The following is a 25,608-nucleotide window of genomic DNA, read 5'->3' as shown; positions in this document are numbered from 1 at the left end:
ATTCGTGTTACACTTCACCGGATTTTCGCCCTATTAAACATTTGAAAATACGACGATAAAAGAACATACAAATATATATAAATTTGAAATGAAAAAAAAAAATTCTGTAAATCAAGTGCGGTCTGGCCGAACCACACAAATTTTGAGGAACGGCATAATCGCAGTTATATGTTTTATTAGTTAGAATTGTTTGCATAGATATATTGAAGTATCTTTTGTGGTAAATCAAAATAATTGCACAAAAACACATTGGAATGGCAACGCCAAGTTTAACGACCCGAGAATGTGTTTATGGTTGTTTCTATTTTTATGGATCGGTCACTTGGCGAATATTATGCAGAAATTCAATTTATATACATACTCTCAAAAAAGCATTTCACATCACTGCCACAATATTATTGAATAGACACAATCAAGGACACGTATTCATACAAAAGTAATTATTTATATGTTAAAATAATAATATAATATTGGTATGACTTTTTATAGCATTGAAAAAAGCATAAGGCAATAAACACTTTGGTTAATTCAACAAGATAAAAAAATAAAACGGAAAAAAAGAAGTGAAACGTTGTTTTGAAACAAGAAAAACTTTTACCCTACTACTTTAAATGTTTCACCCTTTCGTTAGACTATCAAACTTTGAGGCATAAATTAACAATAAATAATAATCAACGATCGTAAATGAAAGGTGTCCCAACTAAAGTAGAAAAAAAAAACATGAAATGTCATTTTAATCGTATAAGTACCTACTAAAAATTATGGCCAGATCATTTTTCAAAACTTATTTTTTTTTATAAATAATAACATTTTCATTTGTTTTATGATTTTCGGGAGTTTGGGTTACGGAATTGTTATAACAAAACGTGTTCTTATTAAAACAAAGTCATAATGTCTTGTGTTTTCAAACGACTCGTAGTAGTAGTAGTAGTAATAACCACACTATTGAAATAATTATTATTGCAACTTGGCACACGTACGAGTGTACGACAAATAATACCGCATAAACTTTTTTTCTTTTACACTACATATACTTTTGGATTTCCTACAAAAGTATATATACGAATTTATAAAAATAACGTGGAAAAAAATATGATTACAGTACGCATTTACACGTTGGCCCATATATTATAAGTTTCGTTTTAGTAATAATAAAAATACCTACCTATGTGTATTTTTATCGATATGAAAAATGTATATTTAACAGAAATTAGAATTAAGAAAATGTTTGATTTTATTTATAGTTTCACGTATTTGGTGGTCTTACTGCTTTTGTCGAGAGCGAAATGAAAAAAGAACGGTATTGTTGCTTAGCTTGTACATCGGGCGTTGTTACTCGTGACGACGTTCGGCGGCAACGGCAGTGTCGGTGGAATAGTGAGGCCGAAAGGGGAAATAAAGTCCATTTTTCGCAGTTTTAATTACAGCAGTGAAAATCGTAACGTGGCAGATTTGAAGAAATAACAAAATTAACTAAAAATATAAGATGTCCGTAAGAATTAAAAACCCTTTTCGCCAGCTTTTTCCCATTAACTTTTCAAATAAGCCACCGAGTTGTCACTATATTTCATTGGCCGCGGCGCTATCCGCTACTCCACACACCCTCATCACCCGTTCAACTACATATTATAATATAATAATAATAATAATGATAATAATACGGTGTACGCTTGCGTGTAATGCAATCTCGGCGACCACGACGAAGACGGCATAATATATACATATTACACGTATATAATAATATAATATAATTCCATAACGAGGAAAATATTATTGCGGTCGTTATCGTGACAAAACGATTAAAAATCTGTACGTCTAGTCGGCAACTGCGTATATTTTATGTACATTATACGTGCAAGAGAAAGAGTTATTACGAGTATATGAATTGCAAAATTATATGTGCGGTAAAAAAAGAAAACTTTTCTCTAACCTATTTTAATCTATCGAATTTATAAGACATGTGTGTAATAAATATTCAGTTATTTAATTTGTAAACAATATCATAATTTAATTTTCTATCATTCGCTGTTTTTTCTCAAGAACGCAAACACACAAAGCTATAATTATGCTGCACACCGTCGTTGGCGATGACGTCGTAACTCATAGGTTATGACGACAACGACGACTATACATGTACTGTCGTCATCGCAGACACATGAGGACCGAGGGATAAAACTTACCCATCGCCCTGGAGAAAATCCTCATTACCTCAAAAACTGGGTCAAAGTTGTCTACCTTTACACCGCTGCCAATTTATACCACCGTGACTTCGTCGTTCTGTTATTCGACTACCGCAGCATTTGGTAAGCGGAAATTCGATTAAAACTAACAAAATATTTTGTCCGTAAATAATAACGTCATTTCTTAACGATGCGAGAAACACGCGTATGTGTTCACGTATGTACACATCACACACACACACATATAGAGCACACGATCGATGTATATAATATTATTTTTTTATTAATAAGCGTTGGACACCTGCTATACAATATATGTAAGCAACGTATAATGTATATATTAATATATTATTACACACTGGCCAGGCACCGTACACGTGCCTTACTATCGAACGGAATAATAAATAATGATATCGAAACAACGTCTCCTCACCTTAGCCGTGTGGGTGCGCAGACTGGACTCGGTGGCGAAACCTTTGCCACAGATGGTGCAGTGGAACGGCCGGTTTTTGGCCCTCTCCACTTGGGCGTCGTGGTTGCGGAGATGTTGCTGCAGATTGGACAGCTGTATGAAAGCTCGTCCGCACTCGGCTAAATGGCATCTGTAAGGTCGTTCTCCTGTAAAACGAAAACAAAATAATGTACACGAACAACGAAAATATATATAATACGCGTTTTAACCGTCTCTGTACAACAGTAATCACAATAATAATAATAGCGTGTCGGAAGAAAACAAAAACTTAAAAGTATAGAAAAAAAAAAAAAAAATGCCATCATAACCGGTTATACTGCAGTCGCATACGCGCAGCCGTTTCATATGCAAATACTGACAAACATTATACAGCGCTGTACTCGATGTACTGTGTAGCGCGTATATAGGTACGCGAGCACTGCAACGATATATAATAATATTATATAAATGTGGTCCTTTGCGGAAGGAAGAGCCGCTATTGTTTTAACACGTTAGTACGATGCCATCTGATTTTTTTTCGTAGTCGTCGTTATAAGTATTATATTATTCTATTTTATTTTTTTCATATTTTTTTACCCTTTTTGTTTTTAACAGTGCGTATTATATTATATAATATGCGTGGACCTATACCTATATTATAGTAAGCACTGCACTGCCGTCTCCCGTGTATGTCCCGCCGCGAGTGATACACACTGCAGCGGCACCTTGAGAACCGCGTATCCAATTAGATATTCTTTTGTTACATTTTTACCGACACGTTATGGTAATTTTACCCGGATATGTGCGTTTTTTGCACCAACAAATATAATAATTCCCCTTTCGTCTTAACCCTTTTTCGCAGCCTGCAACGCGATCCCCGCGGACGCCTTTGTTTTAGCGCAAGCATTTCATTTGATTCACTAATTTATTTATTTTTTTTTTTTTTTTTATTATTACTATTTTATTTGTTCACTACGCTTCTTAGCGCGTCTTCCGTGAGAGAGTATTCATAGAAATTCTAACGTGCGGACCACGTATAACTACAGTACTAGCTGTATAGTGAACCCATCCGCGCACACAAAGGCGGGTAGCAAAGGCCCGTGGTAAACTTAAAACGAACGCTATTAATACTCGACTGCTATAGCAGTGATCGTACTTAATAAAATATTGTTGTGTGTACAAACAACTGACGATTATCCTTGTATCTAATATTATAAATGTGCGTGAAAGCAGAATGCGCCTAGTTCCTACATACCTAAATGCAATACATTTTTATTTATCGTACAGTTTTATATTCCGAACTGTTTTTTGTTTGTTTAATTGGGGGAGGCTACGTATGCGATATGGTATATAATATATATACCGATATACCGTTATTACCTATATATATTATACATAAACTTGATGTGTATTATATAATCACGTTAAAATGACGTATACGGCTGCCGAAACAAACGTGATTGAGGGCAGTGTAATAAAAAACACGCGGGTGGCAGACCGGGTGGATTTTTCCCTGAATGAATTTCGGAAAAACGGCACAAAAAACTCTGTATATATATATATATATGTACATGTATGCGTATAATACATCTATACAATGTCACGAGATTTATGTACCGAAACGGGTGGACACATAAATCGCATCGTTCATATTTTTCGCTGCGGCGGTGTTATTTTTTGTCCAATTCCCATCGGTTTTTTGCGTGTTTTCATTATTATAATATTATTTACAGTCCCTGGCACCGCGTTGTTTTTTGGTCAAAAAAACAATTCGGCTCTGCTAGAATGATTTAAAACACTGGGGTCCACAAAAATATAAAATAATAAAATATATTATGCGTACAATATCGAAATTCATATACGTCATCCTGTCGATTGCCCGCACGCACAACAGCGGCTAATGACAATAGTATTTTTCGTTTATTGTTCGGTCCTATCTCTCTCTATTTACACACACATACACACGCGCTTGTATATAATATTTTACATTATTATATGTATAAGTTTACACACAGCAATAGTATTGTTACGATTATTACATTTACGCGTATCGCGTGTATGTGTGGAGTTTAAAAATTACGTTTTACATAAAAAATTCTCGTGTATACGTAATTATATAGTCCGTGTGTGTCTAATCGAACAAAGTGAAATAATAATAATATTCAATGATAATAATAATAACACGGTAAAACGGTTTGGCGATAGGTAAGTGGCAATATAACTGGGGCGATGGCTATTTTGTTTTTCCAATAAAAAGTTCTGCGAAGAGGAAAAAAAAAGTCCAGTAATTGTTTGCAGAAAGCGACTACAATATAAATAATTGAATTTAGTCCCTTTTCAACCCTTTGACGGGATTAAAACGGAGAAAAAAGACCTTTTATTATTATTGTTGGTGGTCGCGTGGTAGATAGTGTTTTGGCTTTTGCCGACCTTTTTTTTTCGTGTGGTTTTCAATCGTTTAAATCACACGGTATTTATACGAATAATGATGTAAAATCTCAGTGGTCAGACCTTAACAATATCGGTTTATATATTATTATTACACAAGTTACCACAATATTATATTAGCGCATTAAAGCTCTTAACGTATACATTTACAATAGTTATTTTTCTTATAAACTACTGCAGAGTACTAACGAATGTGATTTTTTTTCAATAACAGTTATAATATTATATTAGAAATACGTTATGAATATTAATTATGTAAATGTATAATAATTAATAAAGATTACGATTAATATTTATAGGTGTATTATACTTTGATAATATAATGATTTGATTGAAATCGAAAAATGCTGAGTTGTGGCTGGGAATTAATAACTGATTATAAAATATTGTTAGTGCATTAGTCCGTATATACTAGCTTGACCTTTCAACTACAGCATTATAACATTATATAGTTGCGATCACCTTGAAAACCACACTAACAGCATCGTATAACTTTATAATATCCGAATTTATCCCGTCTTTTTTATATTATATATTACCTATATTTACCTTTGTCAATAATATATATTATAATGACGTGTTTCTACATGTCTACATAATAATATAATAATGTAACATATATACCTTTTCCCTACACCCGTCGTTATATAATATTATGATAAATTGTATTATACGGTCGTATTTGTGTACACATAAATTGGATGGATAAGAAGAGGAAAAATCTGTTAAGATAAGCGGTATACGTTTGTGAGCGGGTTGGGTGGATTATTATAATCTTTTTTCTTTTTACCGATGCGTGCCTACGTCCAATAAATGTCGTTCGTGCCCATAAACGGCTTGTTTTCCGTTAACATTCTCTACGTGTACGCGTCCTATAACCGCTACAGTGCGCGTACACAAGTCTGTGTATATATATACATATACACACGAACACTATATATACATATAACGAACGCTAGATTGGAAAAATAAGAAAAAAATAAGAAAAAAAATATATCGAGTAAGCAAAGAAGTAATCCCGTCAATATGTAAAAAAAAAAAAAGAAAAACGAAAAAAAGAAATATAGGAATAATAAGTCGATTTTATCCATTCGGAACGTGACCGATAATTTATTGCCTCGAAGTGTTCAACTGAATCTACATACTTAATGAACTTTGTCCACTTTTTCATTAACCCAACGTGTATAATGTCGATAAATTCTGTCGTAAATCATCGTACACCGCGAGCTAGACCTAAAGTGACCCTGTTCGGAGACACTTTCTACACACACACTCAATATTCGCACACTCACTTGTACCTTATAAACACAAACATACACACAATGTACGCAATGCAACGAGCGGGACATCGGCCGTCGTCGGACTTGGAACATTGCCCGATCACACTCTTGTAGTCTTGTATATTAGATATTATAATATATATTTCACACAACACATATACACACACACGCACACACACATGTATACATATATATATATATATATATATATATATTCAATATACATGCATGTACCTCTATATAGTGATAAAATATGAGGGCCGAGTGCATATAGATTATAGATGCAATACAACGCGCGTACCTACGTATATAGGCACATATCTTTTATATTATATACACACAAACGTAAGTTTCTTCAACGACGTTTAGATGGTATCTGTATATACTTGATGACGTGTGCACGGATATTTATCGGATAAATTGTTTTGGAGCGACAAAGAAAAAAATGGAAAGATGTGCGTGCGCATGCACGCTAAATGTTATATACCTACATATATAGATTAAATATTATTGTAATTTTATTATAGGTAGTTGTTTCACATCTTGCGTGTAACTAACAATTATTTTCCGATCCTGTCATCGTTACATCTAGGTATACGCAAAATAAAAATATTTGAAACGATCGATTTGTACAGAGGCAGCTTAAGTAGCATAATTTTTAACAACCACTTTTTCTCACCTCGCAAAATACGTGACCGGAATACGATTACAAAGTACTTGTCGTTTGCCCAAAGAAATATTGTTATTATTATACGGAAAAAAGGCTCTGCCGTTTTTCCGGACACTTAATAATAATAATATTGTATCGCCTTTGCTTCGTTTATATGCTAATGATCGTGCGGTTGATGACAACGGTGGGCGTGGACAAGGGCTACACAATTAACTGTGTTATGCGAAACGTAAAAAAAAAAAAAAAAAAAAAAAATGTAAGAAACTTAAACACTCACCACCACCTTATACTATTATCGTGACCCTTTTACGGAAATTAAGTGCGTACGTTTTGCGTGAGTTTTAACTTATACATTTTTTCAACCCTTTTCCCGTGAACACAGCAGGTATCGTCCACTAATGTCTTCGGGTTTCCTGGATTAAATTGGTCTTACCAAAATATATGATATGAAAAAATAATAATAATACCGTTCTATTTCTCGGTTATACTTATTTAATTTCTGCCTATGCACCTACACTAATGAACGTTGTATTTATTTCGGTGTGGTAAAGACGAAAACGAGTTCAAGAGTTCAGACAATAATGTAAACCGAAAATCGCGATTTTATGACGTCATCGTAGTGATGTACTATTATAATAATAGTACACGCAGAATGCACGACCGCCACTGCCGCCACGTGACACAGTTAGTGAATGCGAAGCGCATAGACAAACGTGTTGACCAATAGTGAAATCGCTAGCCACGGCTAGACCAAACCCATTTTCGCGCGGCCATCGATGCAGCAATTTAACCCCCACCGCAACCGACGCCGACGCCGCCACCGCATCCGACGTTGACGACCATCAAAAAGGGTGTCCGCCGCCACTTCCATTTCATTTCCCGCTGCCCTTTCCTTCGTCTAAAAGGCGTCCCGGTTAGGGTCCAGAGAGCGAGAGAGACCGTACGAGAAAGATAGAACTGTGTGTACACGCATACACATGATGAAAATCAATAATTCCTATTATTTTAGACGAAATAATACCGACGATGTATCTACGTATGCAACGTGCGAAATACATACCTACTCGTCGTTTAAAAGTTTACAATTATACCAATGACGTTAAATTTTAAAATTTAAACAAAAAAATTATGGGTGGGGGTAATATATAGGTTTATTATTACTATATAATATATCACTATAAAATATGTAATGAGTATAATAACTAGTTTAATGTATAGGTAAATCAGCTCGTTAATAGTTAATACGTGTTATCATTAACCATTGAGCGTGCGAAAGGAATACATATTATATTATATTATTATAATGATATATCAATATATCATCGTAATATGTGATCCCTACCACATTTGATGTGTACAAAGTTGAAGGTACAACGTTTTAGACACACTTTTAATGCACTATATTACTATAATATATAATGTATTATATTATTATAATAATACAATATAGTGTATTTGTATTTGTAAATCGATGATATTGAAGTAGGTATATATATTAAACTTATCGAACACAAACGTTATAATATAAAAAAATAGTATAAAATCAGATTTGTTTTAAAAATTAAATTTTGAAAAAAAAAATAACAATTGAAAGTTATGTGTACTTCATTAGTTATGGACAACCGAGAAGTATTATTTCGTTTACGTGAAAAAAATAAAACGTTGTAATCGTTTGAACAAACGAGTTGTGTCAGTAGGTATAACGTTTAAATATAAATCATTATGCACGACCCCGAGGGGGCGTGTATAATTATATACATTTTTAGTCCATGAGTTTTTATCAAAAAATCTCGTTTTGTTTATTCTAGATTTAATTTTTATAAATAATATGGGTGCCTATCTTTCTATCTATCTAATGTTTTTCTTTATTTTGTTATTATTATATACCAGGACGTTTCACCAAATAAATAATGGCATTAAATTAGACCTTCCGTAGTTCTCTCAAGTCGTAACTATCATTATGAATAGTATTTAGATTTTAAAATAGCTTAGCCTATACATGTATAACAAAATGTATTAAATTTGTTGAAACCATGAATATTTGCCCATGTATACACTAGTTATCTATTTTTATTAAAATAGTTATAACTCGATCTATAATATAATATAGTATTCAAATTAAAAAACTATGTTTAAAATGATTATTCAAGACGTCAGTAATTTAAGTAAGAAGATTAATGTAGGTACACTGAACTGCTGAACTGAATTTTGTGGCTGCATTTGATTTGGATCCGGAAATAATTACAGTAATTTTTAGTTCAATTAAATATCAAATAATTATACTTTTGAAAAAAAAAAAAGCGTGCAAAAGATGATAAAATAAAACATTTTCCTAACCTAATTATATTTGTAACTATACTAGATAATAAATAACACACAGTCCAAAGTCTGTTGAAATGAAAAGGAAAATTTATTTTTTTTCTGAGACTCAGCTATAGTACTGTATGATTTACAATACGGACCCGCACTACTATGCGCCGGATTTTCTACGACCGTCTTTCGTGGGGTACAGCGATAAAGACATATATATATATATATAGACCTAGTTAAGATTTTGGACCTATGTTCTAAAAAACGATAATATGTCAACAAAAAAAAAAATGATCAATAATTGTAAATATTTAAGTATTAGGTATTAATAAATGTTAACTCCGTAATAATAACAACAATATATTATAATATGTAAATTTTCAGTTAAACTCCCGCCGTGCGCCAGTTATTGCCGATTTGCCGCCAATCAGTCGGCCGCCGCCGCCGCACGGGACGTGTCCGGCGGACGTCTTTATATTAATATATTATTATACAAATAGCTATAGGTGGTGTATTACTGTGTTCTATAATATTATTTTATTTCCCGGCCGTCCGCGCGTGCCGTTTCAACGTTTGTTCCGTACCCTTACGAAGACGGTCGTTCTTCCCACCGCCGCCGGTCATTATGCGGTCGTACATAATATACACGGAGCATCGCTACAGAACTGGTGCCGGTACTTCCGGTGAATATATTATTATTTCTATTATTTGAAAATTATTGCGAATAATACGAATTAATTCCTATAGGTACGTCCAGGGCGTTTTTTTTTTGTATACGCGTATAACGTATACACGAACGCCTACGTCGCCGACGTCGCTAACCGGTGCTACTGCCGTCAGTGACCGTTGTCCATATCGTAATATATAATAATTCCATATAGGTGTAATATTATAATATTTTATACGATATCTACTGTGTGTATGCCTACGAAATCGTAATTCGCTGATAACAGCGTTCGCGCACATATCCTAATAGACGATCATAAAATGCTATATTATGTTGTAGTGTACGCACAGTACTTGTTTAATTATAGTAGCATTATACCTACATAATATGGTACCGCTTTTGTTTATTATTATTAGAAAATACACCAAATACCTTTTACACGGTTTGATCGCCTCCGTGGCTTACAGTTTATACATGTCATATCTATTGAAGTTCTGTACTGCTCATACTTCTCTCTCGGCTGGCGACGAAGCACTACTGCACAAACCCCCACAGTGATTGGCGGTTTTAAAAATACCCGTGTGTAGTGACCGCATTCGTTATACGCGTAGTGGGTACAAATATCGCACTTGAGTATTAAACGCGTTATAATATTGTATTAAAATAAAATATAAGTATGATAATAATAATGTGACAACCACGGAGAATGAGTTTTACTGCCACGTGTCAATAATTATTATTATTTTTTACGGTGATATTTTTTTTTGTCGGCGACAATATTTTTCACCGGAGATTGGCGTACACGCGGAAATTGGTTTCGGTAATTCGATTCGTTCCCGCCGGAGCCCAACCAAAATCATATTTTCGCACCGCCGCCGTCGCTAAAATATTATGTATTTTTATATTTTTGGATGTGCATATTTTTTCTCTCATTCGGTGCTGATTTTATTTCGTTTCACATAATTAATTGACCATTCGCGGGAATTTAATAGCTCAGAAATTCTGAGGGATATTAATAGAAATGAGTTTATACACGTGGACAAAGTAGGCTTTTCTAAAAAAAACGAAACGGACATATTTTATGATTTCATATGTAATTTAATTTATAATTAAATATTTGTAGATTCTGCGAATTGCAATTGAAAAATAATCATGTTATAGATATTGAAATACATATATAAAAACAATTAAAAGTTCGCTGCCGTGTTTGATCTGAAATTTGATTTATCCCGAACAACAATATCGAGGAATTTTCGGAAAAACAAAAAACAATATTATATTTACCATGCGAAAAAATAAATAATATTTTCTGTTAATTCAATTATTAACATTCAATTAATGTGGAGCGTTTGCTTATAATTTTCAGCGTATAGTTAACGGTTTACTCAGTAACTTATACTCCGAAACTAAGCTATAACCTTAACATAAAAAAATATGTACTCTGATGAAAACTAATAGGTAATTATCAGAATATTATTATCGTTTTTAACATATTCACCGATTCGTAGTATAATAATTAATAATACATATTTTAATAATTATCGTCGTAACTGTGATAAGACAAAATTCAGCCGTGTAGTTTAGTCGTATCGGTGGAAAATGCGGTGGCGTCAGCGTACTATGCACGGTGCACTAAATAATATATGACATGTATATATCAATATATTATACTATTATACCTATACGAAGTATAATAACAATATCATAATATTGACCAAGTCGCAAGAATGACATTTCATCTACATTTGTTTTGTACCACAACGTGTTATGTTATCATCGAAGTATTAAAACATAATTAGGTATTCTACTGCAGTCGACGGGTACATCAAAACACTATGCCTACATCATCCGGATGCTACGGGGATAGGTACTGAACACATATTGTATCATACCATCGCATTAAGTATACTGTATCAATGTTAAGTATATACGGCCAATGGCTGTATTATAGGGGTATATATAATAGTCAGCGTTTTTCTAGGATTATTCTTATATCGATAACCTTCGTTTCACCCTTGCGTATTTCGCGTACACAGTGCTGGACATCAGCCATGTTTGATTTCGCACACGCCCACATGTGTGTGCCAAACCCCACCCAGAGGGGGTGAGAATTGAGAATGTGAGATATTACCTATTATTATTATTATTATTATTATTATTATATACACATACGATGTCGACGTGTGGCGTGTGAGAGCCAATTCTGACGCAGCTGCAGTTTTAATCGCACGCGTATGAATCGTATACATATAATAATAATAATAATAATAATAATTTAGTATAGTAGTGTGTGCGTGCGTGTGTGTAAGTGGAAAGACCAATATTTGTTTGGCTATTAATTAAAAACAGAGTCTCTCCGATGACGCTCGATTAAAACACTATAATATACCTTATACAGATTTATACAGAGAGAGCAAAGTGAGCACAACGGGGAAAATAATGTGTGTTTCAATTAAAATCGTAATATTTTTTATAAATTTTTAAAAATATTTAAGTATAAGTGTATATTGCATATACAATATACATATTTACTTTTTAATAAACGTCAGGATTAAATGGAGCAAAAATGTGATGCCAGGCTACTTGTTGATGGTATTGAATTTATCAGAGAATAATTGGAAACTTTTTAGGTCGTTTTTTTATATTATTTTTTTATGCGACAGTGCGGGAGTACTTGCGAAACGCCCTTTTTTTCCAATATCTGTTAAAAGTAAATAACAATAAAACGACCAATGAGTTGACAAGGGTCCGTGTACGCAGCCACCGTGGTCGTCGCTGTAGGGAAAAATCAAGAAGGTTTTTTTTTCGTATTTCGTCGCTCTTTTTATATTCATAAAAGGGGGACACTTTTCTCCGAGAATATTGAAGGGAAGAAAATTAACGGGAATGAATAGCTGTTAATGATGGACCATTTTTCGAAACGTGATTTATTCGGGAAATGCGAAAAAATGATTATATTTTTTTCGTGTTAATTTCATTCCATTTATTTATTTAGTTTTTTTTTCCACTTATAAAATTGTTGATGCTCACTGCCATATTTTTTTATGGACTGTTGAGGGATATATTTACATTTCAATTTTCAAAGCTCAAACGCATTATTTAAATAAATTTCATCAGGCAGATCGCGTATTATATTGTACCGCAGCTCAATACGCCTACCATGTACGATGGTTACTGTTATTATTCACACATTATTATGTGTGTTCGTGGAATAATTATTATTAATAATTCGTGAATTACGATTGACCTAGATTTTATTTTAATAATAATAATAATAATAATTAATAATTGTTGTTTGCTTATCGATGAGTTTGGTTTTAACGAATTATCCGTACTTGACGCATTTGGCCATAAAATAGAAAAATAACAATAAAACGTTGCACACATTATTGGCAAATAAATCAAATCATATCGTCTAAACAACGAGAGATATACATGGTTTTGCGGCGGTCGGGGAGATCACGCCTCTCGTCCACCGCTGATAAAGTTGCATATCGGTTCACTGACACGGCCCGCGACTGTGTTCGAAGTTAAGCTGAGGCCTTTATCTCGTTCAATTAAATAAAGACTATAATAATATGTTTGTATTAACTTTGTATTGTACATATCACATATATATATATAATAATATAATATGCTATCGATACGCGATGAGACGGTTATTATATACGTGATGTAAACAATTTTGTAAAGTGCACGTCGTCACCGTTGCACTAGAGCATAGTATTTTTTATTATACCTACTGCAGTACTTATCTATATAATTGCAGCATATTATATAACTAGTAATATCATAGTGGAGTATCGGGCGTCGTACGATTGTTATGTATGGACATTTTTCCGCCAATAACAAAAAAAAAAAAAAAATGCACAAAAAACGTAGAAAAATCGAGAGATTAGATACTCCATTTTTATTTTTTATTCGATCGTAAAAAAGACAAAGCCGGATGGTAATTCGATAAGCAAATACGTCGGCGTGACTATTTTGTAAAACTTATCGGTTGAAATGTATAATTAAAACTCCGTCACCGTTTCGGCTTTTAGGAAGATATATATTTTTTTCACCAATCTCGAAACAGAACACAACGGTAAATTTTTACGGGTAGCGGGTGGAAAGACTTTCAAAAAGTTTGAATACATAATAATATAAGTGAATGGGCCCGAGAAAACGTCGAACTGCAGAAAAAACGTCAACGACGGATGATGGGCACGGGGTGATGATAGGGTGAGTTCCATGCGACGATGGAGAGCTGTTTAACTGGGAGAGAGGGTGCAAATTGGTTGGATATGATTGGAAATTCGCAGGCTCGTAAGAATTAAAAACAATATAACAACTTTACTCGACTTTCTTATTGTGTTTTACTTCGTCGTCAGAGCAAAATCAGTATATATGTATATAGGTACTGCTGCAAGACATTCTGTAAAGAATTTTTTTTTTATTTATTTTCCTCTGCAATCACGTCATCCCTTTATTTTTTGTTGCTTTCAAAAATCCATTTCCTATAATTACAGTTGGAAGAGCAACTGTACAATTCTGGAAACTTACCTACGCCCCGCACCCAGTTATAAGTGTTATGTACATCTATATATCTATAATTTTTAGACATATACAATTTTCTGCTAGTATAGCTTATTGTATATAGTGATAGAATTTTAAATGACCCGGTGGACTTACGACTTTCATATCAATCGCGAACCGAATCACACCTATTGCCTCGTATTATTATTATGTAACATTACAACCTACGTTATCTACGGTTGTTTAAAATTTAAACTCATAATATATTATACGAAAGTGCTGAATATTCGATATTCGCGTATACTACAGACATTATATTTAGTAATGAAATTGTATTCAGTACCTGTGTGTAGTCTGGTATGCTGTTGGACGTGGCTGAGTTGTTTGAACCGGCGCTCGCAGTAGGAACACTTGTACGGCTTCTCGCCGGTATGGACGCGAATGTGCTGGACCAGTTGATGGTTGGAGCTGAACGACTTGAGACACTGTTGGCACTGGTGTGGTTTGCTCACTTCTAGGCCGCTGCCACTAAGCGAACTACCACCGATGCTGCCGGGCCGGCCGAAGTCGCGAGCTTGCATCTGCATGGCCGCCGACTTTTGCATGAATATCTGTGGCACAAACGAAACGCACGTGAGTAGGTACGCGGCGGAGTTGCGGACGATTGCCGCGGAGGCGGCGGCGGCGGCGGCGAAAGCGACGAATTTACGCTCATGGTGTCGGCGATCGCGATGAAAATAATAACGTAATAACAATCGAAATAATGAACAAATTCTGAGCGCGAGACGAAAATGCCAGTAGCAGCAGCAGTACTACTGAATGCGGTCGCTGTGCGAGGACGGAGCCGGTTCGGGACCGGTATACGACGGGGCGCGTGACGAAAAGGGGTACAACACATTATGTGTGTCAGCAGCCACCGCGGTAAAAGGATTGCCGGTGGGGAGGGGGAAGGAACCGAAAAAAAAATTGAAATACTCGTATACGGGGTAAAATAAACACGCCGCACATATTATTAGGTCCCGTGAGGGTTGGCACACCTGACGTTTTAAAACCGTATGCGCGAGATCATATATGTATTATAACGCGTTGAAACGAGGGATTAATTAAAAAAATAAACCCCAAGTATATAGGGTTGAATTACTAGGTTACAAACTTTTTTTTTTATTATTTCGCTCTAAAATATTAATTGAAATGCTGCTTTTTTTAACCCACCCGTGCGGTTAATTAAACCGGAGCAATTAAAAAATTATACTTCGTTGCCGCCTCCGCGTTGCTGCCGTGTCATCGTCACCGGCCAGTGTAACACACTATTACATATACTAAATTATAGATAAAACACAAACACATACACACATAAATACATACTACACACGTATTTATAAACAATAGCTCATATTATAGTATAATACAATAAGGGACATACTACATAATATATATATATATACTATTGCACGGACACAGGCATCATGCGAGTGCTTTGGTCGCGTACACGTAAAATAAAATGAAATTGGCAAAAAAAAAATGAGAAAAAATCACGAGACGATAACTACAACAACTACGGTTAAAAACAATAAACCACTTAACATTGATTGCATTTTCTCGGCAACAGTGATGGCCGTAATATATATACATATATTTTTTTTTTAATACCGACTGGAAGTATAGTGGTAAAAAGGGGTAAATCCATTATAAACACTTAGCGGAGCCGATGTGATTTTTATGGATTCCGACGATGATTAAAAACTATTTTTTATTCTCGCGCGCCCGAACTCCGTTTGACTGATATCCGAACATTTACACGACGACGACGACGACGGCGGTCGACGTGGATTGCAAATAAGACAAAGAACAGAAGAAAAAAAAATTAAAAAATAACGGATGGAAATTAATTTTAATATTATTAATTTTGATTTACGCTGTACTCGGTGACGTCTTCCGCAGAACACAAACACATACCCCGCGTGACTATACGATCACCTGCAAAACAACACCACCACCACCAACCACCGCCCGATACCATTACTACAGTAGTCGACATAAGGTCAACATAAGATAATGTCTACGGTGGTTCAAAACACCAGGTGATGGTCGTAACGGGAAAAAAATTTAAACAAACAACCCTTTCGGAAACCCGTCAAACACGACTAATGAACACTAATGAACTATACAGACAGACACAATCCATCAACCCCTTCGGCGATGCGTATCAGTACTGAAATAATAATGATTATTATGACGGGAAAAAATATAAAGAAATCTTCTGATTGATTAATATCGAACGCATTAACTGCAATACAATAAAAACAAACACGGGCGTTCAGATTCACGGAATGTATGGGCAATAGGCCGAGGAGGTTAAATTATAGCCATGACTCGCACTGTCACGTCGTCAGTCATCGACGACGTAAATACTATATTATGTATTTACGTCTATTATGTAGTTGACCGTCACTCGGGTCAACGCACCGCTCGATGATAACGCTTATCGTGTTGAGGTTGGTCAGTGTAAATATTCTCGCTAAGAACGAAAATATAAGTATAGGTGCGCGGTATATTTATATATATATACATAGGTAATAAAAGATGACGAATCGAAAAATAAACATAAAAAAAATACTGTCCGAACGTCTTGGTAGGGGGTCCTGTGTGTTTTTTGGGTTTCCGAGAGAGTCGGGATGGTGAGCGGGCGAGTGGAGGGATTCGGGTTCACGACTGGCCGAACGTATTATAATTAGAAATCGTCTAAAAATAGCGGACAAGGACGCGGAAGGAATCTGGGCGAGTTGTGACGCGTCGCGGAAGACAAGTTGAGACTACCGTCTCAGTCTCGCACCCGATTGATTTCCATTGTTCAGAGGTGTCCGTGGTGGCAGCCGGGAGTTCGAATATATCATTATCATGCAAGTCGAATTCTATTGATAAACTGTGAACGGTTCGAGCGCAATCCGTTTTAGAAATTTAACGGGACGATCGTGCACCCGACGGAAACGCGAGTGGGACGTGCGCTACGCCGCCGTCGCCGTCAGCCACATGTCGACGCGCGAGCCCGACGCAACTGTTGTGTGATGTGCACTGTGAAGTGTGTGTAGGCGTGTGTGTGTGGAAGACGTTGTTGGTACTCGGCCGTAAGAGCAAATAATAATAATAATAATAATAATTAAAAGTAAAAATTATAAAAATATCGAGAGAAAAAATGTATAGTAGAACAAACATACCCCGTCGGCGGTTGGTTGACCCAGTTAAATCGGTGCGGTAAGCGCGTCTCCGGCGGCAAAAACAAAAAAATATGTGCGCGCGAGTCGTAACTATAATTGCAGTATTATTACTACTCACTTTGATCTGCAAGTCTAAACAGTTGTATTTCATGATAATTGCGACGGACCATCAAAACGACTTTTTTTTTTTTTTTTTTAATTCGAACGGCTTTGAAATATAACAGGAATAAGTCAATACGATATTGTAGTGAAACTAGCTTATCGCATAAGCCACGGCGACGGTAGCATCATCACGGCGCGGAATTCGCGGTTAGACGCCGCCCGCGGTTGTTGGACGAACGAAGACGCAGACAGTACTGTACGCCGCGCCGGCACCGCCGACGTCGATATTAGCCTAACCCAACGTTGACTTAGGTCGGGAACTTTACATATGTGCCGAGTGTGTGTATGTGTGTGTATGTGTGTGTGAGTGTATGTGTGTGTGTGTGTGTACATGTGTTTTAGAGTGTGTATATTATAACTGATGTTCTTTCTTTATCGCATCGTGTATACGTCACCAGACGTTTAACGACCTCGCGGCGAATCCGAACGACGACGATCGCAAACCATTCGAGATTATCATAATAATAATGTTTAATTATTATTTATTAATAATATACGTAGTGATGTCGTTATACGCCGTACTAATAAAACATTAAATTGTTATATTATATTGCGTACCTATGTGATATAACATCGAGTGGGTGATACTCGTTATCGTAATTTTTTCTTTTTGTTTTAACGCGAACGACGCGCGCCTCGCGGCTTTTTCGATTTACGTTTTTTAGTTTTAGAATTTGTTTTTCTCCGTCGTACGAGTATATAGTAGTATTCGATCGAGAAAACGCTAACACACGCGGGGGCAGAGCAAGACACGATAAATTTAATTTTGATCGGTTTTGTGTAAGCCAACGGTGTTCGTGCACGTGGCGTTTTTGGCCCGCGAAATCAGATTACAAAATCGTATATAATAACAATAATATTTTTTCTTACTTTCGAGCGTTGGGCGGCGCCGTCCGCCCCGGGGCCGTTCGACAATACTATAGTTTTACCTATTTATATACTATTATAAAATATGCGCGCGCGGGATTTTCTTAGCAGAAAAATAAACGCGGTGCCGGCGTTTTATTTATGGCCACATTCGTATTTCTCGCGTGCCGCGTTCGAATTTATTTCTTTCGGAAGCCTCGACGACGTTTTTCGTTTTGTTTTACTACTCGCATTATAATATTATTATAATTATTATTGTTGTTGTTGTTATTATTATTACTATTAAGTATTTGCGTATGAAATTGCCGGGTCCGAACTGCCGCCATTGTGGTGCACCCCCCTATCCACCATTAGTATCGCTAGGTGTTGTTTCCTCGGTCCGGCGATTTTAAGGCATTGTGTTCTGAGTAGTTTTTTTAATTATTTTCGATTATTTTATTTTATTTTTTTGTTCGATACAATTTTTCATTGTTTTACAATAATAGGTTTACGCGTACCGCTGCCGCCATCAAGCCTTCGGATTTCGGACCGCTTCACGGGTCGGCTTCCGCCGGCCGACGTGATTCGAATGCACATCTACTACTGTCGGTACAATAATTTAATACTAAAAAAAATGTACTACTCGTATCATTGTTTTCGCGATGAGAGCAAAAGGCATAGTAAATAAATCGCTAAATAATATTTTATCAGGCTATTACACGGACGGGAGTTAATTAAAATTGCGATATTAATCCAATACGTTCGCCTTCAAATATAATATATACCTGGCCGGTGTCGGCGATCCACGACCGGCCGAAATGGACCGGTAAAATGAAAGCCGAAAATTATAGTTGGGATCTTTCGATATAATTACATAGATCATAATAGATTAGCAATAGCATTATATAATCTAAAATAATATACTGCTACGACGGTTAACTTTATACTATAAATGACTTGATTGTTACATATATTTTCTTAAAGATTTAACATTAACGATTAATTAATTTAAAATCCGTAACGATTAATAGAGGGAATCATAAATATTATTTACTACCCTAATTACCTTAGTAATCTAAACAAGTTTTGAGCATTTGATGTTTATTGCGAGAACAATATGAGTCAACAATTGCTGAAGTACATATTTTAATGTATACCTACTAGTAAATGTAGTGCCTATTAACTTTTACTGGTTAAACTGATAACATGTTTTGAATCGAATGAATATGTAATTAATAATTATTAATATTCGTAATTTATCTATTTGATTTTGATATTAATTACATGTCGTATGCACACGAAGCCGATTCGAATAATTTAATTCATATATACATATAAAAATTAAGATAAGATAAAATTTAAATGAAAAAAAAAAGAAACATTTTAATACCGTTTTAGTGGTGTTTTTTTTTCTATTTTAACCGTTGTAATACCGTATGTAAGAGATATGATTTTTTATAATCCTCTTGTTAATGAAAAAAAAATAAACCGGATTGTCCCTGTATGCAAGATAACAAACTGGGGTTTTTGTTTTATAAAACAAAAGGAACGGGTAAAAAAAATAAAATAATTTTTTAACAGCTGCTAACGGTACTTTCTCACGGTTTTAAAGATGAACCACCGTGGATGGACTTTCAATGACTTTTATACAGATACACCGGTGCGCTCGTATATCGCTCTAATTAACCTTGTCCGTGGCACATGTCAGCGTCATGTCTCCTCGGAAGAAACCGTGACGTAGTGAAGTGGTTGTATGGAGGAGGGGAAGAGGTAAAAAAAAAAGGAGAATTCATTAATTGAGTTTGGACGGCAGAATCAAGATAGCGGATGGATGTATATTTACATACAAAAACACAATCGGACTTCATACGACTATTGGAGCTATAAGGACGAGATGACGACGCGGCGGTCGGGCGGTGGTAGTGGTGGCGACGGCGGCGGCCGCAGTTACCAAACAGAAGGAGTATCTATCCTTTGTTACGACAAAATGGTTTTAATTGACGTTATGCAAAACTTATAGAGGGTCATCGATCCTATATCCGTAACAGTAGAAAAATGGAATATTTTAACCCAAAGATCTTTATCTCAAGTAGTATATTATTGACGAACGATTTTGTATTGTTCGGTGAGCAGTTTTTTTTTTTTATTTTCACTGAAAATCGTCTAATTGTTAAATTCAAAAGAAATTTAAAAAAAAGTATAATAGTAACATGAAAATACAATATAATACGGGCGTTTTACGGTACACACATATTATATGAGTATGTGTGTGTACATAATATATAGTTTGTAGGTAAATAATATGTTTTCTCGTGATAGAATCAAATGAGCAGTTTGATTTTTTCCACACGATTGCCTGCAAAGGGTATTTGTGTGTGAGTGTGTATTGATAGGAGACGTCCGTAGGTAGAACGGTCGCGTGACCCGGAGACTTTTGTAATACGGTATTTTTCTTGGTATATTTTTAGTGCTCTCACTTCACCCCCTCTTGACTGGTATAGGTTATATACAAATAAACAATACCTATACGATGTGTTGTATGGCGCACAAAAATAATATCGAAAGGAACGTGCAGTAAACAAATTTCAGTCGTATTACAATAAAAAGCTATTTTGACTTTTCAGGAGGGTAATAAAAACATGCAGGCAAAAAGTGAGCAAAATAATAATGATATAATAATAACAACCAAACAAAAATTCCACACATACACACGCATAAAACACACGCTATTCGTTCGAAATAAAACCATAAACAAAATTAAAGTTCAAAATAATACTATGTAGAATACTATGATTATAAAATTGTTATATGTAAAAATATAGCGTACTGAACGAAAGACGTTCCAGCTGACTCGCTGAAGAGTGGACCAGCATTCTTCAAGAGTGCGGTCTGATATCGATCGGTTCTGCACATGGTGAATCCACAATAAGCAGCATTAAAAAAAATAATAATACACAGTTGTATCTTTTTTCTTTGGTTAGAGTCAAACGAAAACACATTATATTATTAGTAACAACATATTTGTATGTATAGGATCAACCACATAATACATCTTACAGGGTACTAAAGTTATTGGATAATCACGACTCGGTTATTATTTGGTATTTTAATCGATAATTATAATATCCTAAATGAATACAATTTTTTTTATTTTATGAACTTAAATTTTTTATTTTTTTTTTTTTTTGGATCTTGTTATATTATTTTATATTAGTATATTATTAGTATTATTTCATACTGATTTGACGTGGTAAGTACATCATTTTATTCTGGCTATTGAAAATTGTTGTTGGCAGTTAATATTACTGCTCTATAATATCATGAATTTTTTGTATTTATAATAATTATCCATATATTTTATTATTATTTTTTTTTTAATACGTTTGTCGGACACATGTTATTTGGCTTCAAATCGGCCAAAGGGGTTGTGACTCGTGTTGTGTTCACGTGGTCACTACGGTTCGGTCTCGGTATCAGCGGCGAAAAGCTTGGAGCGAAGAGCGCGCCACCGCACACAGTAGTTCACCGGCAGTAACGCGCAGGTCCTTTCCGTTTCCTTTTGCTCCTTCGTCCTTAAACCGAGTTTCCTTATGTTCTCCTCCTCTATGTAGTCCATACACTCACCCACCCACATTTTTTACCGCGCGAGTTACTCCTATTTTTTCGTAGGCAAAACTTTCGGCTTTTGGCGGTTTCCTCTCCCTCCACTCAAAATTTAAAACTACAATTATTCTCAATATCATATTATTGTTTCCATAGCATTCAGATTGTAATTATTATTATTATTTACGATAATATGAGTTTTTCCTGCAGACTTTAAACATTGTGACGAAACCGAAAGAACGACAGCAGCTCAAATGGCCAGTCGGCACCCCAAAAATACAAAAAATAAACTACTAAGGGCTACCCCATTTCGAAATACCCTACATGTTAATAGGGGTCGCGCGTGTTGCGCAACACCTCCTGGCGACCATCCGGTTGTGTAGCCCGTGCTCAAGCCGGTCGACCGGTTTTTATAAGGTTAGACATTCGAGAAAAAAACTACCCCCGTGGCAGTTTGGGCAACAATGACCACGGCACATTGGTGTACCGTGTCCAGTCGTGAACTTCAATTTCACAATTAAACATACTAATTTTTCTCATTAAACACTGTCATTTATTTTTGTATTTATTCGTTTTTTAATAATTTTTTTTAACTTTATTCTGTTATTTGGTCAACAGTGCATTTTACTTGTAAGTTTATAGTTATGTTTTAAAATATACTTTTAACGCTTAATTAGTTTATTTGCTATTTTTCGTTACTGTACCTACTGTACAATTAGAAAAAAAAATAACCTCGGTAGGCTTTAATTTTTTAATTTGAAACTTTTCAAGAGGAATGAAGCCAACAATCTATGTTTGGCATGCCATTTGATGTATATACATATTAATTATTAGCTAAGAGTAGACAATTAATAATTCATAAAAGTTCGATTCAATAAAATAGGAAACTTTAAAATTTTACCTTCTGATCGAACATAAAAATACTTTTAGATGATATAAAAACATAAAAATAAATTTAACTTACATAAAATAACAATGTTTATAAGAATTATAACATTAACTGTCAATATTTTAGTATAATTTTCAAGATTTAATTTTTTAAATTTTAATAGTATATATTTTATACATTGTAACTTTATTTAGTTTAAAATAAAATGATGTCGTTCGCAGCGAAACATATTGAATCTATTTGAATATCTATACGTGTATACCAATTAATTAAATATTTTTTCATAAGGAATTATAATTAATTTGAATTTAGAAGAAATATTGTATTAATATAATTGGGAAAATTATAGGATATTTATATTTTATATTGTGTGCATTTAACTCATTTAAGTATTAATTATTTTGAATAATTTCGGTTAAGTAACAAAATTAAATATAATATTTTCGGCTTTCGCCTATCATTATTTTTACACCTATATGTCGCTTTTAATTACGTTTTTTTTATTGGCCGTCATCAGCTCTTTCTATTTGATATTATGCCAACAATCTGTTTTGTATTAATATTATTTCAGTGCATTTATTTTTTTTACCTCGGTATAATTTAATTTTAAAAATAAATATGTGTTTTTTCTACTTATTGCAACCCAAGTACACGTGCAGGCTTTTTTTACTTAAAAACAATATTTTTTTTGAAACTAATTTGTATCTGATATATTTTAAAATAAATATTATATGTAATATTATGAACAATAAATACAAATTTTACTTTGAGATAAAACGGGAAATTTAGTTTAACATTTCATTCATTGAAGTTTTTGTAGAAAATATTTTTTTTCAAAGTTTAAAATAAAATTCAATAGCATACTTTATAATAATAATATTTTGATTGTTACTTTTAAAAATATTTTGAAAACTACAAAAAAACTATTATTTTAACTATGAAAAAATATTTTTTCATCAATATATTTTTTTAGTGATATTATTTTATTTCATTGGTTTAATTTCATTTTGTCGGGCATGATTATTTTGTTCTACTTATAATTTATTTTAATTGAAAAATATTAGCGTATTATCATACAAATATGAATCTACCTAACGTTTTTTAGTTAGAAAAATTGAAGTTGTAGTTTGTAAATTTTTATTTTTTAAATTATATTATTTTTGAAATAAAACCACAGGGAGTATTATATTATCATTAAAAAAATGTATGTAGTTTTACGGTGGAAAATATATTTCCTGTCAGAAAAAGTAAAAAATCGCCCGTTACTTTTTTTCCGTATCACTGTTTATTTTATTTTATTTTAAATCAAATTTCGCATTAGAATATAAAAAATAAAAAACTGGATAAAAAAACTTGTCGATAAACAAATTGTTATTGTGATGGGAAAAACGGGTTATTTATTTATTTTTTTTTTAATTGCAGACATTATATTAATAATTATTAAAGTGGAATAGATTAAGCGTGGAAATAAAATCGACTCACCTGTAGTTCGCTGACCAGTTTTTCGGTCATCATTTTCGGGTCGCTCAGTACGAGCGAATTGTTCTGGTTGATGACGACCGATACGGACGGGTCGCCGGGGACCGCCGGTTGTCCGGCCAGTCCGACGGCTGACGTCGAGTCCTGCTGCTGCTGTTGCTGGACGGCCGCGCGGATTGCCGCCGGCGACGGTTGTCCGACGATTACGTCCGTGTCGTCGGTCATCTCGGCGTTCTGCGTCTGTTGTTGTTGCTGCCGTTGTTGGTGTTGTGCGACTTGTTGAGCGACCATGGCGATCGCCTCGTCGGCCGTCACCTGTACGTTGTTCGGCGTCTGCTGCTGTTGTTGTTGACCGACAACGACGAGGGACGACGGCACTTGCTGCTGGTCATGGTTGACTTGCAGCGTGGGCGGCGGTGGCGCCGCCTGAGGTTGCGGCGACGGCGAAGCGTCAACCGCCTGCTGCTGTTGCTGCTGCTGCTGCTGCTGCTGTTGCTGCTGCTGCTGCTGCTGCTGTTGCTGTTGCTGCTGCTGCTGCTGCTGCTGTTGCTGCTGCTGCTGCTGGAGTTGTTGCTGCTGCTGGTACTGTTGCCGCTGTTGCTGCCAGAAATCCGCAGCCGGGTTCATCTTGAACACCGGCCTTTGCAACAACACGGACTGCTGTTGTTGCTGTATGTCCGCCGACATTTCGTCGTCGTCGTCGCCCTGCAGGTGTTCGTGGCCGGGCGAGGCGCGAAGATCCAGCGGGACCGAAGAGATCGTCTTGACTGATGTAAAACAATTCGATGATATATCCGTACTCTCTGTTCGCTCGCGTGTCCAAACAACGATGGTCAGACGCAGTAGTGGCAGCGGTGGTGGTAGCCGTAGTAGTGACTGCAGTAGTAGTT

General features: G+C 35.1%; 1 protein-coding gene across 1 annotated transcript in view; it reads right to left on the bottom strand.

The window, feature by feature from the left end:
* The window catches only part of LOC113551626 (Krueppel homolog 1), a 32,807-nt gene extending 7,402 nt beyond the window's left edge, over window positions 1-25,405 (bottom strand). The window contains exons 1-4 of the mRNA XM_026953978.1: window positions 24,722-25,405; window positions 21,575-21,652; window positions 14,868-15,135; window positions 2,614-2,798 (exon numbers count right to left, since the gene is read on the bottom strand). Coding sequence (XP_026809779.1) covers window positions 2,614-2,798; window positions 14,868-15,135; window positions 21,575-21,652; window positions 24,722-25,405 — 1,215 coding nt within the window. The remainder of the gene's footprint in view (window positions 1-2,613; window positions 2,799-14,867; window positions 15,136-21,574; window positions 21,653-24,721) is intronic.
* Window positions 25,406-25,608: the final 203 nt, after the last annotated feature.

This window comes from Rhopalosiphum maidis, chromosome 2 (genome assembly GCF_003676215.2).
Source record: "Rhopalosiphum maidis isolate BTI-1 chromosome 2, ASM367621v3, whole genome shotgun sequence".
Classification (NCBI taxonomy): Eukaryota; Metazoa; Arthropoda; class Insecta; order Hemiptera; family Aphididae; genus Rhopalosiphum; species Rhopalosiphum maidis.
The sequence above is the reverse complement of the archived record's forward strand: the minus strand, read 5'-3'. Positions and strand labels throughout refer to the sequence as shown.